General features: G+C 37.7%; 1 protein-coding gene across 1 annotated transcript in view; it reads right to left on the bottom strand.

Moving 5' to 3' along the window:
- Window positions 1-1,889: 1,889 nt before the first annotated feature.
- LOC109045062 (agrin) overlaps window positions 1,890-16,476 on the bottom strand; it is a 267,061-nt gene continuing 252,474 nt past the window's right edge. Inside the window, exons 33-41 of the mRNA XM_042713167.1 lie at window positions 14,087-14,203; window positions 13,447-13,630; window positions 12,895-12,982; window position 12,679; window positions 11,678-11,699; window positions 9,482-9,515; window positions 7,315-7,539; window positions 5,961-6,064; window positions 1,890-3,001 (exon numbers count right to left, since the gene is read on the bottom strand). Of these exons, the coding sequence (XP_042569101.1) occupies window positions 2,844-3,001; window positions 5,961-6,064; window positions 7,315-7,539; window positions 9,482-9,515; window positions 11,678-11,699; window position 12,679; window positions 12,895-12,982; window positions 13,447-13,630; window positions 14,087-14,203 (933 nt within the window). The 3' untranslated portion in view covers window positions 1,890-2,843. The remainder of the gene's footprint in view (window positions 3,002-5,960; window positions 6,065-7,314; window positions 7,540-9,481; window positions 9,516-11,677; window positions 11,700-12,678; window positions 12,680-12,894; window positions 12,983-13,446; window positions 13,631-14,086; window positions 14,204-16,476) is intronic.

Raw genomic sequence — 16,476 nt, 5'->3', positions numbered from 1 at the left:
AGTTTTGCTATTCAGCCTTCATCAGGGTAATGATTTTGCATGTTGTTGGGCTTATAAAGTGATACATTCAATGTTTGAATTTAAAGGCATTTTTTGTTGACTTTAACAATTACACTTAAACATACTGTAGTAGATACTAAGATATATATATATTCAGAAAGGATGCATTAATGGTTAAAAAGTGGCTAAAAATAGTTGAATGTTTGTTTTTTCATAGGAGGAAATTTTTTTTTTTTATGTTTTATTATTAATTAGTTAGTTGTTGAGCAGTTATTTTAAATTGTGATATTTCACAATGGTGCTGTTTTACTGTATTTTTATTAAATAAATGCAGCAGTGGTGAACGGGACGACTTTCAAAAACAAAACAAAACAATACAAACAAAACAAAATCTTACCAATCCCAAACATTTGATCTGTAATATAATATAATATAATATAATATAATATAATATAATATAATATAATATAATATAATATAATATATAACACTAGGGAGACTCTGGGTTAGATAATTTGGGAACTGGAGGGATTTATTCACAGACATTATCAGGAGTAAATGTTACAGAGAGTTAGGTCAGTTTGATTTACATTTTATTTTATGGTGGTTGGAACACAAGACACGAGTAATAAAGTTAGTAATGGTAAGATCATGCCTTTCATTCTGTGCATTCACAGCCCATCAGATCTAGATCGATCGATTGATCAATCAATCAATCAATCAATCAATCAATCAATCAATCAATCAATCAAAACAGTAGTTTACAAATGCCAGACTGATAATTCTTTTTAAGACATAAATAAGATACTGAAAATAGTATTTGTACAGTAAACCGTATATTTGTAGAGTCCAGGACCACTATTATTGAGGCCTTCTGGAAATTCTCATAAGCATTATTAATATAATTATTAACATTTATGAATTAATTTACATGATGGGAAGGAGGCGTATATACTGGCTAAAGTGAGAGCACAGAACAATATGGAAATGAACTTTTGTCACCCATGAACAGTGAATGATTTTAAGGCATTTCTCAGATTCCATTCACACAGCAGATTTCCTCACCATGAGCCTCATCCCTTGAGAGCAAAGCTACCGGAGGAGGATGTCAAAAAATAACTTTGATTAATATAAAAGCGATCAAAAATCCAGTCGTCTGGTGGAGTTCGTTATGGTTGGTTAATGCTGTTGTTGTGGTAAAGGGGTGCTGATGTTATTATTGTGGAATAGTAGTCACCAGATCGATTTTCCCCCAATCCCACTCCGCACTCAGACTTGCTTCCAGTGTATAATACTAAAACAAAACCTCAGTAAGAAATTTACAATTGAAAAATCACAGGGCTGTACATGATGATGATTATGGTCTTGCATGTTCCAGGGTTTGTTAAAAAATGTAAAATAAAATTACAAAAAGATCTGGTGATACTTCACCCTGAACAGGCATATTTGTAGTGAAATATTGCAAAGCATCTGGTATCTTACACTGAAACAGCACCACAGCATTGCATTTGCCTTGAAACAGGTTACAAAAATCATTTTGACTTGACAAACCCATGCATTACTATTTTCACTGGTTACCGCTGAACATGAACAGCTGTTATGGGGGCCATGGTCATAGGATGCAGGGGGTCTACATACATCATCCCTTTTTTATAGCAAGTGCTGGCAGCATTTTAAAGCAACATTTTCAACTGATATACGATAAAAAAACAAAATGCAGTGAATACATGATTTTTGTTCGATGAAGGAACATGCCAAGGATGTCAATGCTGTTTTTGTCCATCTGATGTGTTTTGAGTCTCTCATCTCTTCCTTTGTTACAGCGCCTCCCAATGTTGAGTTTTTGCAACAACCGTTTTTTTTCCAACACACAAGAAGTCCAGATTGACAAATAGCAGATATAATATATATATATAAATTTTCAATATCTCCCAACTTGAATGTTCATATGTCGAGATTGCAATGTAGTCAGCTACATTTCTGCCCTGAATGGAATGATGAAGATCAAGAAAACCAAGGTAAAATCAACTCAACACTTAAAAAGATGCATGCAACAAATGGTCATATATATATATATATATATATATATATATATATATATATATAATATATATATATATATATATATATATATATATATATATATAATATGTAATTGCTCTTTAGATATGCACAACACATGAGACAAATAATTGCAACAAAAAATAGCATCTTCAAAATTCACAGTCTCATGTATTTCGTTACTATGTATTACATCTCACAGGTCAATGATGTTTGCATGGGGAAAAAAAAAACCAATGGTGAATTTTGAGGAATGCTAAATGATACGTCAGCTACTATTAGTTCAGGATTCAAAAGCTCCAAGTTTCGAGCTTTCACCCTTGTTAGTGGTATCATAAATGAGGAAGTTGCTGTGGCGTCGTTAAAGCGATGACCTGTGATAAAGCGAGAAGTCATTTTTTTAGACCTTTTAAAATATAGTAATGGACCACAGCAGTAGCTCAGAGGAATGCATGATGACTGCTGGACAGCAAGCTATGGCACCGAGAGAAGGCAATCCAGACGCACAAACAGCACCAACCTCATCTGCCACTGTTCAAGTAATGAGCAAGTACATGTTCTGCTGTTTGTCACAGAAACAAGACAGATGACTTTTTGCTTGTCTTGTGACACCATGATTATGGTTGGACGCAATGACGGGGAAAAAACTAACAAACAAACAAAAAAAATATATTTAAAACAATGTGATTTTTCCAATATAAAATGCAAAGAAAAGTATACAAAAAAAAAAAGAAAAATAATTACAGCAGTAGACATGGTGTTGGGAGGAACGTGGTGCCAGACTATTTGGCAGAACAGTGTAATATTTTGGGACTGTTTAAGGCGTCCTCAACCAGATGTAGTTGCACCCCGTCGACTATCATGTCTTTCACGCAGCCGATAAAGCCTGTGCTGTAAGCCTTGGGCAACCGGCGAGCTACGGACAGCTCCTCCAGACCACCTGAAGACGAGAGGAATGGACAAGATCAGATCAAGTGTACATGATATACTGCACAGCACTTTATATTCACACAAAGGGGAAGTCGTGGCCTAATGGTTAGAGAGTTTGACTCCTAACCCTAAGGTTGTGGGTTCGAGTCTCAGGCTGGCAATACCATGCCTGAGGTGCCCTTGAGCAAGGCACCGAACCCTCAACTGCTCCCCGGGTGTGTGTTCAAGGTGTGCGTGTGTTCACTGCTGTGTGTGCACTTTGGATGGGTTAAATGCAGAGCACGAATTCTGAGTATGTGTCACCATACTTGGCTGTATGTCACTTCATTTCAATAAACCTGAATAAACCATTCAATTAGTAGTGGACATCACAAAATTGGTATAAACAGCCATCGAATCACTTAAAACTCTCAAGAGGTTGTAAGAAATGCATCCCATCACATTGGATAGAAGATTATGATACTTTTATCTTTTTCAGAAATACATCTCTCCTATGATAAACATGTTTTTTTTCCCACACACAACACACACACACACACACACACACACACACACACACACACACACACACACACACACACACACACACACACACACACACACTTTTTCTTGTGATTTAATAATTCATGATATTTATAAGTTATGCTTTTAATCTCGATTTGTAAAGATGGGTATACACAACTGCTTTTATCTTTTACTTGTTGGTTACTCCCTATGCAATTTAAAGAGTCTGTATATGAACATTTATAAATATATGTATATTTTTCTTTAAAATTCTATAAACAGTTTTCAAAACCTCATGAAACCAACATGAACACAAAGTACACAAAGAAAAATGTCTTTTCAACAAGATATTACAAATTTTTACAATTACAACAGTTTTTTCTTTTTTACCTTGGACACTTGCACTGTACAGTATATGTCAACTGCACTTTAATATGACCTGTAGCTTGCCTGCATGGCGGGTAATATCTTAGTGTAACCTATATCTTAGTGATATTACCCGCCATGCAGGCAAGCTACAGCACTATATATTATTAAAGGCTGATGAATAGTCTGTGGCTTATGGAAACCCTGAGTAGAAGACTATTAAAAACTTAATCACGCCTGAGACACTGAAGGTGTAAGGTGGGGGTGTCAGAATGTAGAAAGATAGAGACACAACACTCAGGAACAGGTGAGAAGATCAAACAGTGTTTTTGTGAGGCCAGGCTCTGGGGATGTTCCCTGACATCTTTCTGAGTAAGAGTTACACTCCCCTCCCTCACGGACCAGACACTGTTGAAAATCCAGCACCGTCTCTTGCTCTTGAGCACGGCGAAAATGTCTCCCCGTTGCAGTTCGCTCACGTTTCACCCAGTTCTCTCTTTTCCTTCCGCCTCCCCACGTGCTTCCCCTTTAATCGGATTGTGTGCTTGCAACGGAAGAACTGACAGGGCTAATTTCAACTAAATTATATCTGAATAAGTAAATAAATAATGATATTTGAAAGAAGGGATTTTCGGAGGGAGCTCTTGATGTTCAGGCTGTCTGAGGATAATGTATTCTAGCCACCGGGAATCCATAGCACCTTCTCTACTGGCTGCCCTGTGCTGAAATACTTTTCGCAACCTTAAAATTGAATAAATCAGCCTTTTTAATCTTTATAGGTTTGTCAAAAGAGAAAGAAAAAGCAAACACTGAGATATTAGAGTTTTTAAAACACCCTTTGAATAAATCAGCCTTTTTAATCTTTACGATTCACACTATCACATGTAGAAACCTAACCCATCACGTGCGTGCTGGAAGATTCATGCGCGCAAATAAAATTATATATTCATAAATACATTTCACAAATGCAAAACACAATTCGTAGATATACAACTGTGCACAAACCTTTGAATGTTTAAAATGTACGAGTGTCTGAATGTACAAATTCGGAGAATCACTCGGATTTGTGTGTGTGTGTTTTTGAGACTTTCTGGCAGAGCTCTCTTGTTCCCACGTGGGTCTGTGTACTCTTTAATCAGATGCGAGTATTCAACCCAATCAAAGCCACCGAGAGTGCATTGTGAAGCTCGCGCAATCGGGGAGAGAAGAAGCCCATAGAAGCCCATTACATTTTAAAATACTGACATTACTACCTCCTGCTCAAGTACGCCCATCCCCGCTCAAGCTCGCCGTCTCTGAATACAAAGTACACGATACTAGTGATTTTTCAGACAGGTTTGACGTGAAAATAGTTTAGTCTGCGCGTCAGAAACGGAAGTTCTAAAAATGCTAAAAAGCTTCACTTGTCTCAATTGAGTTAATGGGGCTGTGTCCATTCTACTGTTATGGGATTACTGATGTTAGGCTTAATTTCCGTTCTAATTAAATCCAGAGCAAAAGCAGCCGTCCTTGGCACTCTCAGTCTTTTATTAATGGTAAGCTCGCAATTGGTCTAAAGAGTACAGACAGAACGTGGGAAGAGAGCTCTGCCAGGGGATAATTGACGATTTTACATTCAGACACTGGTACATTTTAAACACATCTAAGCATTTGTGAAATGTATTTTATGAATATATATTTTTATTTTGCGCATGTGAATTGCTTTTGGTAAGAATAGATTTTTTTTTTTTCACGCACGTGAACTTTTTTTGTGTGTACGTGAATTAGGTTTCATGCATGTGAAATTGTCTACGCATGTGTGAATCGTGTTTTTTGCGTGAATTATATTTGAGACTTATCTGTCTCCATATAGTAAAGACCCATCCTGGAATTATTAATTAAACATAATTAGGTAATATTGTGTCTTAATATAGTTTTTTTGAGTGATGCTCAGGGGTAACAAGAGATGTAGCTTTTCAAAAGCACTCACTGTGGGGGAAGATCCAATTAGACTTTACAAGCTAAGTGGGGACTGTTGATATTCGGTGTGTCGGAGCAGGTTTATGCATATGGTTTGTAAATGTACTACAATTGTGCAAAGCGGTGTAAGATGGACTTACCCAACCAGAGAGCGCCGTCTGTGTCCAGCTGTGTGGCAGCCAAGGGTGATGACCCAGTGACAGCTGCTTCATTACCAACCTGCAGCGAGCCATCTCTGAGAGCTCTGCGGAGAATAGAGAAGTACATGAAGATAGTGAGTCACAGCTCAGCATTAACATTGAAAATGTGATTTTCCCTCACATTTCCTGAAGATTGGCCTTCTGGCAAACTTGTAGTTAATATGTACTGTAATATGTATTGCAGTCACGAGGGGAAAAAAAGAAGATTGCAGCTTTACACTTGTAGTCATAAACCTGCAGCAAGCTTTGAACAACATGCCACTATTGGGAAATGTCTATAGCAAATTTTTTGGTAAATATAATTGTCTTTCATTACTGGCAAACACCTCTATGGCACACCTGAGGCAAATATGAATGACTGCCACTGCTGGTAAGACAAAACTTCATTATTTACTTTTTTTTTTTATTATGTACTGTATATGCATTTCTATGCATTGTATAAATGTACCAGCTAGGTAAAATTATTGTTTATAAATACGGCTGTGTTGAAATGTAAGAATAATAGACATGGTACTGTAGTGTCAGTAAGATATGGTTAAAACATTATAAACCAATCAGTATGTTTTTCTGTGTATTTTTTGCAGCATTTTCCAAGCATTGCTGAAATTATGGCAGTTTTCTAATTTCCATTTTTTTTTTTTCATTTTTAAGAAAACTAAATATTTGAATTAAAAAATACAAATGAATAGTGTTATTCAGCAGATGCATTAAATTGTTCAAAAGTGACAGAAAAGACATTTGATATATTACTGATTTCTATGAACATTTTGTTTGTTTTTTATCACAGTGTCTACAAAAATATTAAAAAGCAACTGTTTTCAACATTGATAATAAGAGATGTTTCTTGAGCAGCAAATCAGCATATTAGAAAGATTTCTGAAGGATCATGTGACACTGAAGACTGGTGTAATGGCTGCTGAAAATGCAGCTTTTCCATCAGAGGAATAATTCCATTTTAAAATATATTAAAACAGTTGTTTTAAATTTTAACAATATTTCACAATTTTACTGTATTTTAGATCAAATAAATGTAGCCTTGGCGAACATAAGATACTAAAAAAACATTAAAAACACTTACCGACCCACAACTTTTGTAAGGTACTGTATATTCTTACAAATAATTTTATAATAAATATGAAATAAAAAAGTATACATTTTATATTGGAACATTCAGAATTCTAAACAAATTTTTATAACTGAAAATGTATAATTGTTATTGGGGGCTAATAAAGTTGTTGGCAGGGCAAGTAGAAAAATTCCTTACTGTTGAGGCAATGATGGAATAATGTTTTACCTGCTGGCCTTGATTCGTATCCAGCGGTTGGTGTTGACCCGTACAGAGGAGCGCAACACCACAGGCTTGGAGCCGAGGTCATAGGTCATCTGCACACGGCCGTCCACAATGGCGAGGGCGATGTAGTCGGAGCGCTCCACTCCCTTTCCGCTCCACAAAATCAGACCGTGAGTAGCTTCAGTCCTGATGCTCAGTTCAAATTTATTCACCAGCAGGGCCTTCTCACTAGATCAAAGAGAGACAGGAAATGCTGTCACAAATCCATTGCCGTTTAAGAGACGCTGTGTAGACCACAGGATGTGCCCTAACTTACCTGCTATTTTATCAACAACAGTGATGCAATTATCAGTGAAAACATAACTTTGATACAGTCAAAAACCCAGTAAGGGTTTGATAATCTAATGAGCAGACTGAACAGATGTGGGTCTGTATGAAACTAGGTAAACTAGGCCACGCTGATGGGGGAAGGGCCTTTCGAACACGTGTATGTGTGAGAGGGCTGGTGACACACTTTAGGTTATCTCCAAGTTAACACTTCCTAATTTGCCTGCAAGCTCTAGATTTTCTCTTCCTGCGCAGGAAGCGCTAAGGAAGGAAGCCCATATCAGCTGCCGTCTGATGTGTGTTTTGATCTGGTTCCCTGCAGCACTCCCTTGTAAGGCATAAAGAAAATGACATCTGCGCGTCCTCAGGGAGGACGGTGTCACTCCGAGCGAGCTATTGTTCAGGTCAACGGGGAGCTGGTTTAATCCAACAAAACCTCGCATTCTGCCCCTTTGGAAGTACCCACAGATACGCCACCAAAAAAAAGCAGCTATTTTTACAACAATTCCTTTGTTCTCAGTGGTGCACCTGCAGTTGTGGCATCAAGAGAGCCATTATTTGAGAAAGCGAGCGCATTTGTGAGACAGAATAGCAAGTGTGTGGGGGCTTGTTTGCTAAATCAGATAACGTGTAAACAGGACAAAAAGACAAGTGACAACACGAATAAAAACACAGACAAGACAAAGACAAAACGGAGAGGAACAAGACAACGGACACGATACACAGAAGAAAAGAAAGCAGATGGCGACTGCGCTCGCATCTTCACGCCACACTGAAGCAAACAGAAACACTTTCTCCATGGGTGTGCAAACTGTGATATCACTGATGGTGTTTATTTGTGAGCTTGTTTGTACAGTATTTGTGTTTCCTTTCAAAGACTGTGTGAATAAATAAACCGCAGGTGCATTTTTTTATTCAAGAATTTAACCTAGAAGGAGTCCAGTCGATCAATACGTGCTGTCTTGAGGAACGATTCATCTGAAGACAGGCGTAAAATCAGACACTCTGCCCAACTGACAAGTCAAATCACAATATTAGCAGCTCTACTTACAATTTTAGATTTGGAAATAACATATCTCAATTTGTTTGATTAAAAAGACAGATTTTCATTACGCTAATGCTGTTGATGAGCCTGTAATGGCGCAAAGCTGAATAATTATTTGCTGTAATTGAATTCTTTCCCGGTGAGACACATGTAATGTGCTGACTGGACTCTTTCCACAGGCCATCCCTTTGCACGGCCCCAGGCCAGAGCTTCGGCATCAGGGCAGCTAACTGTGATTATACACCACTCTGCTGAGCTCATTATTTCTCACGTCCCATTAGGATCTCAAACATCTAGAACATTCTAATGTTCTAGATGCTTGAGATCCTAATGGGACGTAAGCAACAAAACTGCTTTGAGTATTTTGCTTTATAAAAAATCTCAGAAGCAGCAGCTTGCATAATAGGGTGGTGCATCATTTTTTCATAGTTGAAGTGATCAGACTTAAAAGAGTGGTTTATGCTATCCACCTATAGGGGGCAGTGGCTCACATGGGAATAGTCAGTACATATTTTAGCAGGTCCACAAAGAATCTGTAGTCACAGAACTCAAGCTAGATGCTTTTTTTTCTTTTTCTTGCATTGGCACCTTTGTTATGCTTAATACGTGTTACCATTTGTACTCCACATATTCTATCTAGGTTTGTGTATTAGACAAATAAACATGTTTGAGACATGATTTCAGAGTGCAAGCTGCGATGTGCTACCTGACAAAAGCCCTGGCCTTTAGCTTCTGCAGGGTGGCTGAGTGTGGAAGGACAGCATGCCATTGGAAACAGTTCAGGCAGAGGGGACTCACCTCTGGTCAGATGGGTTCTCCAGTGACTCAGGTTAGAGGAGCAAGGGAAGAAATGATAGGCATGCAATAAGTGCAAAAGGGTGGAGGGGAAGCACAGGGATCGCATAACATACAGATAAGAAGATCCGCACCAAGGAGCTGGAGTGACTTCACTAAATTATTCTAGTCTTTCAGTTGTTATGCCAGCATAGGCAGAGAAATAACATTGGAAGAATAAATTGCTTTATTGTTCTGCGCTGTCACATGGTTGAATTACTATAATTTATCAACGATTCCATCATTCTCAACCAGTCAAGAGAGCAAGAAAGCAAGAGAAAAAGCAACTAAATGAGTATATGTTTGAAAGACTGGTCGTTTTCGATCAAATTCCAAAACCTAGTGAGCTGCCTGTGGAGCCAACATTTTAAGGCATCATAGGTCCACTTAACTTAATTACTCGGCTTGAAAATTAACCATGGTTTTACTACAAATAAAACACCCCCCCCCCAAACATGGTTACTATAGTTAAACCATGGTAACCACTAAATAACCATGGTTTTGCTACACTAACCATAGTGTAAGCATGGTATTTGTAGTAAAACTGTTATACAAATGGTAATCAATTCACCAAAAAACACGGTTACTGCACTTTTACTATAATAAAACCATGGTTAATTTTAATAAGAATAAAATATTGGCATCATATGAATTCATTGCACAAAATTCAAGATGATGGACAAAACGAGACCATTCAGTACTGAAAACTATCGAAAAATACTTCAGTGTTTATCTGAGTGTGCTGTGTTTTATGATATGCTAGTAGTGTGCTGTTAGCTTAGCAACATGCTAACATCAAACTCTACTGAAATCAATTTCGAGTCAAGTTTCTATTTACGTGGCGTGCTTTTCCGCTTATGTAAAGCATTTCAAACTGGTCACTTAAAGGATTCAATGAGAGTTATTATGCTTCCTAAGAAGGCAGCAAGATAGCTCACTAGGTTTTGGATAAGCTAAATATATATATATATATTTTTTTGTCAAAAGGCCAATTATACAAAAAAACGCATTTAGGAATAGGACACTTAAATGGTAAGAATGGGTAAACTGATCCAAGGCTGCTGAGCTAAAGAGAAAGAATAAAGACAGGTGAAGAGCACAGTAAATACTAACAGAAATATGACTACTCCCACAGATGCGGCGCCACTATGCTGGCGTCCTCTGAGGAATTCATTAACTTTAAGGGCTCTGTTCAAAACCAGATCAAGCTAAATTGATGACACTCATTTTGAAGGGCTGGTCAGCTTTCTTGGTTGAGATTAATTTTAATCTGGCACTTCATTTGTACAGGAAGTGACATGCATTAAACCCCAAGAACAGTAAAAGTCAATGAAGAGGGCCTTGTCCCTAACCGTTATTGATGCCAGCCATGGCTCGCTTTCTCTACTGGACGGAGCCTCTTTAATTGCGTACGGTTTTGAGAGACAAATCCTTGATTAATGTGGCACTTTCACTTTCATCCTTGGGTACAATTATCAGAAATCACTGGGAGCGATTTGACAAACAAAATGACGTGGCTTAAAAGCCGGGCAGGAACTTTTCATGAGCATAATACATAACATAATTCCATTTAATCAAGCTGCCAGCTTTTTAAGGGCTTAGTGCAGCCACTTAGACACTTAATTACATTCAGAAGGAAACAAATAATTTAAAATAAGAATCACTAAAAGGAACACTATAACAGATTGAACATTTCCCTAATGTGGCGGCAAAATGCCATTTAAACCCAGCTGTTAAAACCAACAAATATTGATGTATATTGTGCTTTAAAAAGTTAAATAATACCTGCACTTAAACGGGGCTTCATTCTTTTTTTTTTTTTTTACATAAGAATACACACAGACATATTTCCAAAGTCAGTTCAGGTATTTCCATGCATGATTCTTATGGGAATACATCAGAGTACCACAATGCTTATCATCATTCATGCCAAGCATGCGTTCCTGAAACTGGTTTCTGATGAAAATGCACCTTTCCTGGAAAAATATATATTTATGTTTAATAGATGAGCCCTGTATTTTTTTTAAAATGTTTTCTTGAATGTGATGTAAATGGGAATACACGGAAAAACAAGATGTTGGGTTATGTCAATGGTTTGTCTTTAAAAATGTTAGTTTCTCTTAATCAAATCCATCCCAGGATGTCTCTGGGTTACTTACTCTGGGATCTCATTGGTCAGTTGCTTGAGAGCAGAAGGAAGACAACAGAGTACACTCACATGAGACAGACGGACAAGAGCAAAGACAACAAAAGCTGTGTACAGAGACAGACAGGTTGACACAAACACACACTACACATAACAGAGATGAGTGTGTCCTGAGTGTGTCCTACATTAAGATTCACCACGTTTCAGAAAGCTAGTTTGTGAAATAAGTGGTATGAGATGCATTTCTCGGTTGTATGATCAGTGAAAAGCAGCAATGATACTAACATTTTTCTAATGTCAACTCAGATTTGTAAATCAGTTCATCTAGTTATAAAACGATTCCCTGACTTACATGTAGGACTGACAGGACCAATTAATTTTATATGGATTTAGAGTTAATGTAGTCAAATATTTAGCTAAGTTCTGCTGTTCATCATATTTTTGAATCAGGATGTGTAAATTACAGTATTTTTAATTAAAATTTAAATATGGTTATTCCAATTGAGATCATTTGTGCCAGCAAAACACCGTTATATATGTCCTTCATAAATAGCTTCACTGTAGTTTATTACTTTTAGTAACCTTCAGTGTAGATATCTAAACTTTCAATAGGGTATTTTCACTGTAATTCATCAAATTTTAAATATGAGTAGCTTAGAAAGCTTTATTTTTATAGTAGCTTCCTCAACACTGGTTAAGACATTGCAATATAATATATAACACTTGTGACAGGTTAAAAATGCAGTCCTTTCTACTATAAACCGAGAAAACGCTTGACGTAATTGGTGCTTGCTGGACCGCTGACACATCAGACCAACCAAAGGAAGAGAAATCATCTGATAAGTGAAGAAGGAAGCAATTATCAAGACATGACCATCCATGGTGCTTTAGGATATGTGTGGTAGTGGAGACGTGTGGTTTTGAGATCCCAGTGATGGTGGAGGAAGGTTCATTACAGTGCATACTGTAAGTGTGGTATGTCGTAGTGGAGTCTTGAGACTCCTTCGGGTGCTACACTAATTAGAACCAGGCAGGGTTCATGGAAAACCAAAGAGACAGGCCAGTGGAAGTGGTAATTGATGAGATCAAACCATTAGCTAAAACGAGCAAGCACATTGGACCTTAAATGGAGCCGGAGTAATCTAGCTCATCATCACCCTTCACTGACTGCTAATATAGAGATGGGATGCTCAGGGTGGATCGTGATCATTGGGGAGGCCACTGACATTACCTCTTGGTGACTCCGTTGTGATATTCGATGAATGTATGACCATCAAATGCAATGGCCTCGGTGTCCCCAGCGGATTTCTCGAATATTGCTGGAAGGGAGGAGAGAAGATGGAGTTAAATTACACTAATCGATATAAGACACAGCACTGTTTAATTAAAACAAAGGAGGAAAGCTTGATATATTGCAGGCTTCATGCTTTTGTAGCTTCATTAAAGTTAAAGATACAACAGTAGGACCCAGAAAGGTTAATGAGGTGAGCAAAAGTTCTTGGGTTTCTTGCAACTGTGTTTGTGATAAGCATACAAATTGAACAAGGACGGTGGCTGGTATTATTTGTAAAAGTTTGGAGGTGTGGATTTAGCTAAATCTACATATGGAGCATATGACTGGCTAAAACTGCCATGAGCATTTCCTTTTAACTAAGTTGTTTGTTGATGTATTCAAAAGACATATGCAAATCTTGCCTTAAAGGAATGTGAGGGAGTTGGAGGAGAGGCTGTACTGGGTAATACGATTTTGCATAAAAAAAAAGTGATGAAATAAGGCACTTACCGTCCTGGCAGTGCTGTCCAGCAAATCCGTGGCGGCAGACGCACTCGTAGTTGTCCAATAGGGGGTTGCAGCGCCCTCCGTTCTCACAAACAGGGGTGGAGCAGGGGTGGTAGGGATACATGGACACATCACTGGAGTGAAGTGCGTTATCAGCTTTCAGGATTGGAATTCCCATCAGAGTAATCTATGAAGAGATCAAAATTATTTTCAAAAACTATTTTCTGATGTCAAAACTATTTCCTTTTTTAATGCATGTTCCTGGTCTTACTGTGGAGGATTCCTTAGTATGTGTTAAAGTAGAAAACATAAAAAATTGTGTTCTCTATGTTATTTTGTGTTCAAATAGATTAAGTTGTGCTTCTTCTGAAACAATCAGTCATTATGGCTGTACAGGCCATTGGACAATGTTAAGCAATAGCCAAACAGCTATTTAGGGGGTGTTTTAGCAAATCACATTTAGATTTGGCTTCATTCTGGTAAGTAACATCCATTTTTTACTATCCATTTAATTCCCAGTGGGTAAATTCAGGTTTATTCTCACTAAATATCCTGTTTCACTCTAAACATTCATCAACTGATGGAAGTAAAATGGGATGCAAATGGGAATTCATGACTTTAATGCATCTGTAATAGCTCTCACCTTCTGAATGGCCCCTTTGAAGCCATCTTTAATCGCAGCAGCTCTGGCTATTTTGCGGAAATCAGGGGCTCCGCCCACAAAGAGTGACTCCTTCAGATTAAGATCTGTGTGCTGATTCTGGAGAGTACAAAAATGAGCGTGAGAAACCACACAAACTGTTCCTCGTCCTCTGTTCACTCTTCAAACTTATTAAAAGTCACATCCTTTAATGCAAATAAAATGCCTATAATATTTTTATGGGTCATCTAGTAGAGCAACTGCAGTAAAATCAGTAGAAGAGTGGATGTTTACTGTACATCAGCAGGTTTATTGATTCAACTTTTACACCTAATCCTTATCCACATCAGTGTAAGTGTAATATAACAAAACCATAATTGATTTAAGCTCAGTTCCCTGAATGGTAAATGACTCTGAATCTAACATATTAGACAGCAGGAAAAGAGGTAGAAAAAATTTAGAGAGAAAACTGAAGCAATTGAAATGAGGACGATTGATATGGATGTTTTTTTAATGAAAGAGTGTAATGGATGCCTGATTGTTCCTCGGACCTTTAAATCTTGAGTTGTAAACTCTAATTGGTGTATAGCTCACAATGCAGATGACCATGAAATGAGCGCTTCTCCAACCTGTGTGAAAATCGCTTTAGTTACAGTGGGATTTTTCTGCATGAGGCTCTACTTGAAAAGAATTAAAAATCTTTATTTTATGTAGGCCAATAATTGCCTTGGGGAAAGGCAAGTTAATTGCTGGGGGAAAAAAGATGGGACATCAACAGCAATGCCAATTTCTTATGTGTGGTCCAGCTCTCATTCCAGAGATATAAAAAGAAGAATAGCTAAGTACGGATACAGGCGAAGGCTTGAAAAGCTCTGGCTACGGACCCAGAGGCCAGTCCAAACATGCGGTTTGGCCAAGACAGCATAGCCAGGAATGTTTTCACCCAGCTGCTGTTTCATGTGGTCAGAGACGTGTGCAATGAAAAGTCTTGACACCAAGCTGCAATGCACCGACAGCCACAGGCTGGGAGAGACATTTTCACTCTCCCGTTCTCTGCCAACACGAGCTGAGACTGAGATTGAGCAGGTGAAGTGAATAGCTAACTGTGAGTGTTATTTAAGTAGTTTACCCAAGGGCCCAGAAGCATTATGCCCACTCAAACTGGCACGTGCCCACTCCAATTTTAGAGCCAAGAATTTGTATGCAATTTCCAAGAAAAATTAGTATCTTCCATAAGTTTCACAACTGTTGTAGGCAAAAAAAAAAACCTTGGCAGGAATGCAGACAGTTCTACTGAGATCATTTGCTTTAAACTGAAAATGATATTATTTTTAAAATGTCAAAATTGTTCACAATCTAAATCATCACTAGCTGCCAGGTTCAGAAGTTTTCCTTGCAAAAAAAAAAAAATTAAATAAAAACACAAAAACCCAATAATATTATACATTAATGAAAAAAAATATTAAAATGTCTCTTTATTAATTATATATTATCATTCTAAAGTTGAAAAGTGAAAAGTAATGCTTTTATACAGCATAGATTAATTTAATTGATCAATAGTGACAGTAAAAACATTTACAATGTTACAAAACACACACACATATGTATGTATATATGTATGAAAAAAAATATTATTAATATATCCAAATAGAAATAGAAGAGTTATTTGAAAATATAATAATATTTCACAAAATTACTGTTTTTACTGTATTTTTTTATCAAATAAATGCAGCATTGGTGAACATAAGAGACCTCTAACCCTATCCCAAAAGTTCAAAAAGTTTTGGGTTCAAAAGTTACACATCTGAACTTCTGAAACCCCTCGGATTCTAAAAAGATACTCTACCACTAGACTATCAGGTCTCGCACTTATTTATAGAATGTCTTTCTCTTTGGCCATGTCTTATGTTGCTTAGGGCAGGAAGTGAGCCAAGACTGTCACTGGTACCACCTCAAACAAACAAACAAACAACAAAAAAAAGTAAGACACCCTTGAAGGGTCCAAAAACAAATGTGGCAAAAGAACAACTCCTCGATCTATACCAAGCGCTCTTCCTCTCACATCCCTTTTTTTCTTGTGATAACACTCCCTTTCTCTCCCACGCCAGCAGCATTTCTTTCGCAGTCTACATCCACAGTGAGGCGGTTTAATGGCCCTCCCACGCAAGACTAATGAAGACATTTCATTGTTGTTGGAAGGGTGATGAAACAATGGTGGTCAAATGATAACTCTCTCCCTCGTCGCCCCCATACCAGCTGGTCTGCGCTGAAAGCCAAATCTCTCTCTGCCTCGCTCCTTTCAGCATATGGAATGGTTTGAAGAGGAGAAAAAAAACCCTCCCCTTCGTTTCGTTTGATCCTCTACCAGATCTTGACTAATGGACAATGAAGCT

The sequence above is a fragment of the Cyprinus carpio genome, chromosome A23 (assembly GCF_018340385.1).
Source record: "Cyprinus carpio isolate SPL01 chromosome A23, ASM1834038v1, whole genome shotgun sequence".
In the NCBI taxonomy this organism is placed as follows: domain Eukaryota; kingdom Metazoa; phylum Chordata; class Actinopteri; order Cypriniformes; family Cyprinidae; genus Cyprinus; species Cyprinus carpio.
The sequence above is the reverse complement of the archived record's forward strand: the minus strand, read 5'-3'. Positions and strand labels throughout refer to the sequence as shown.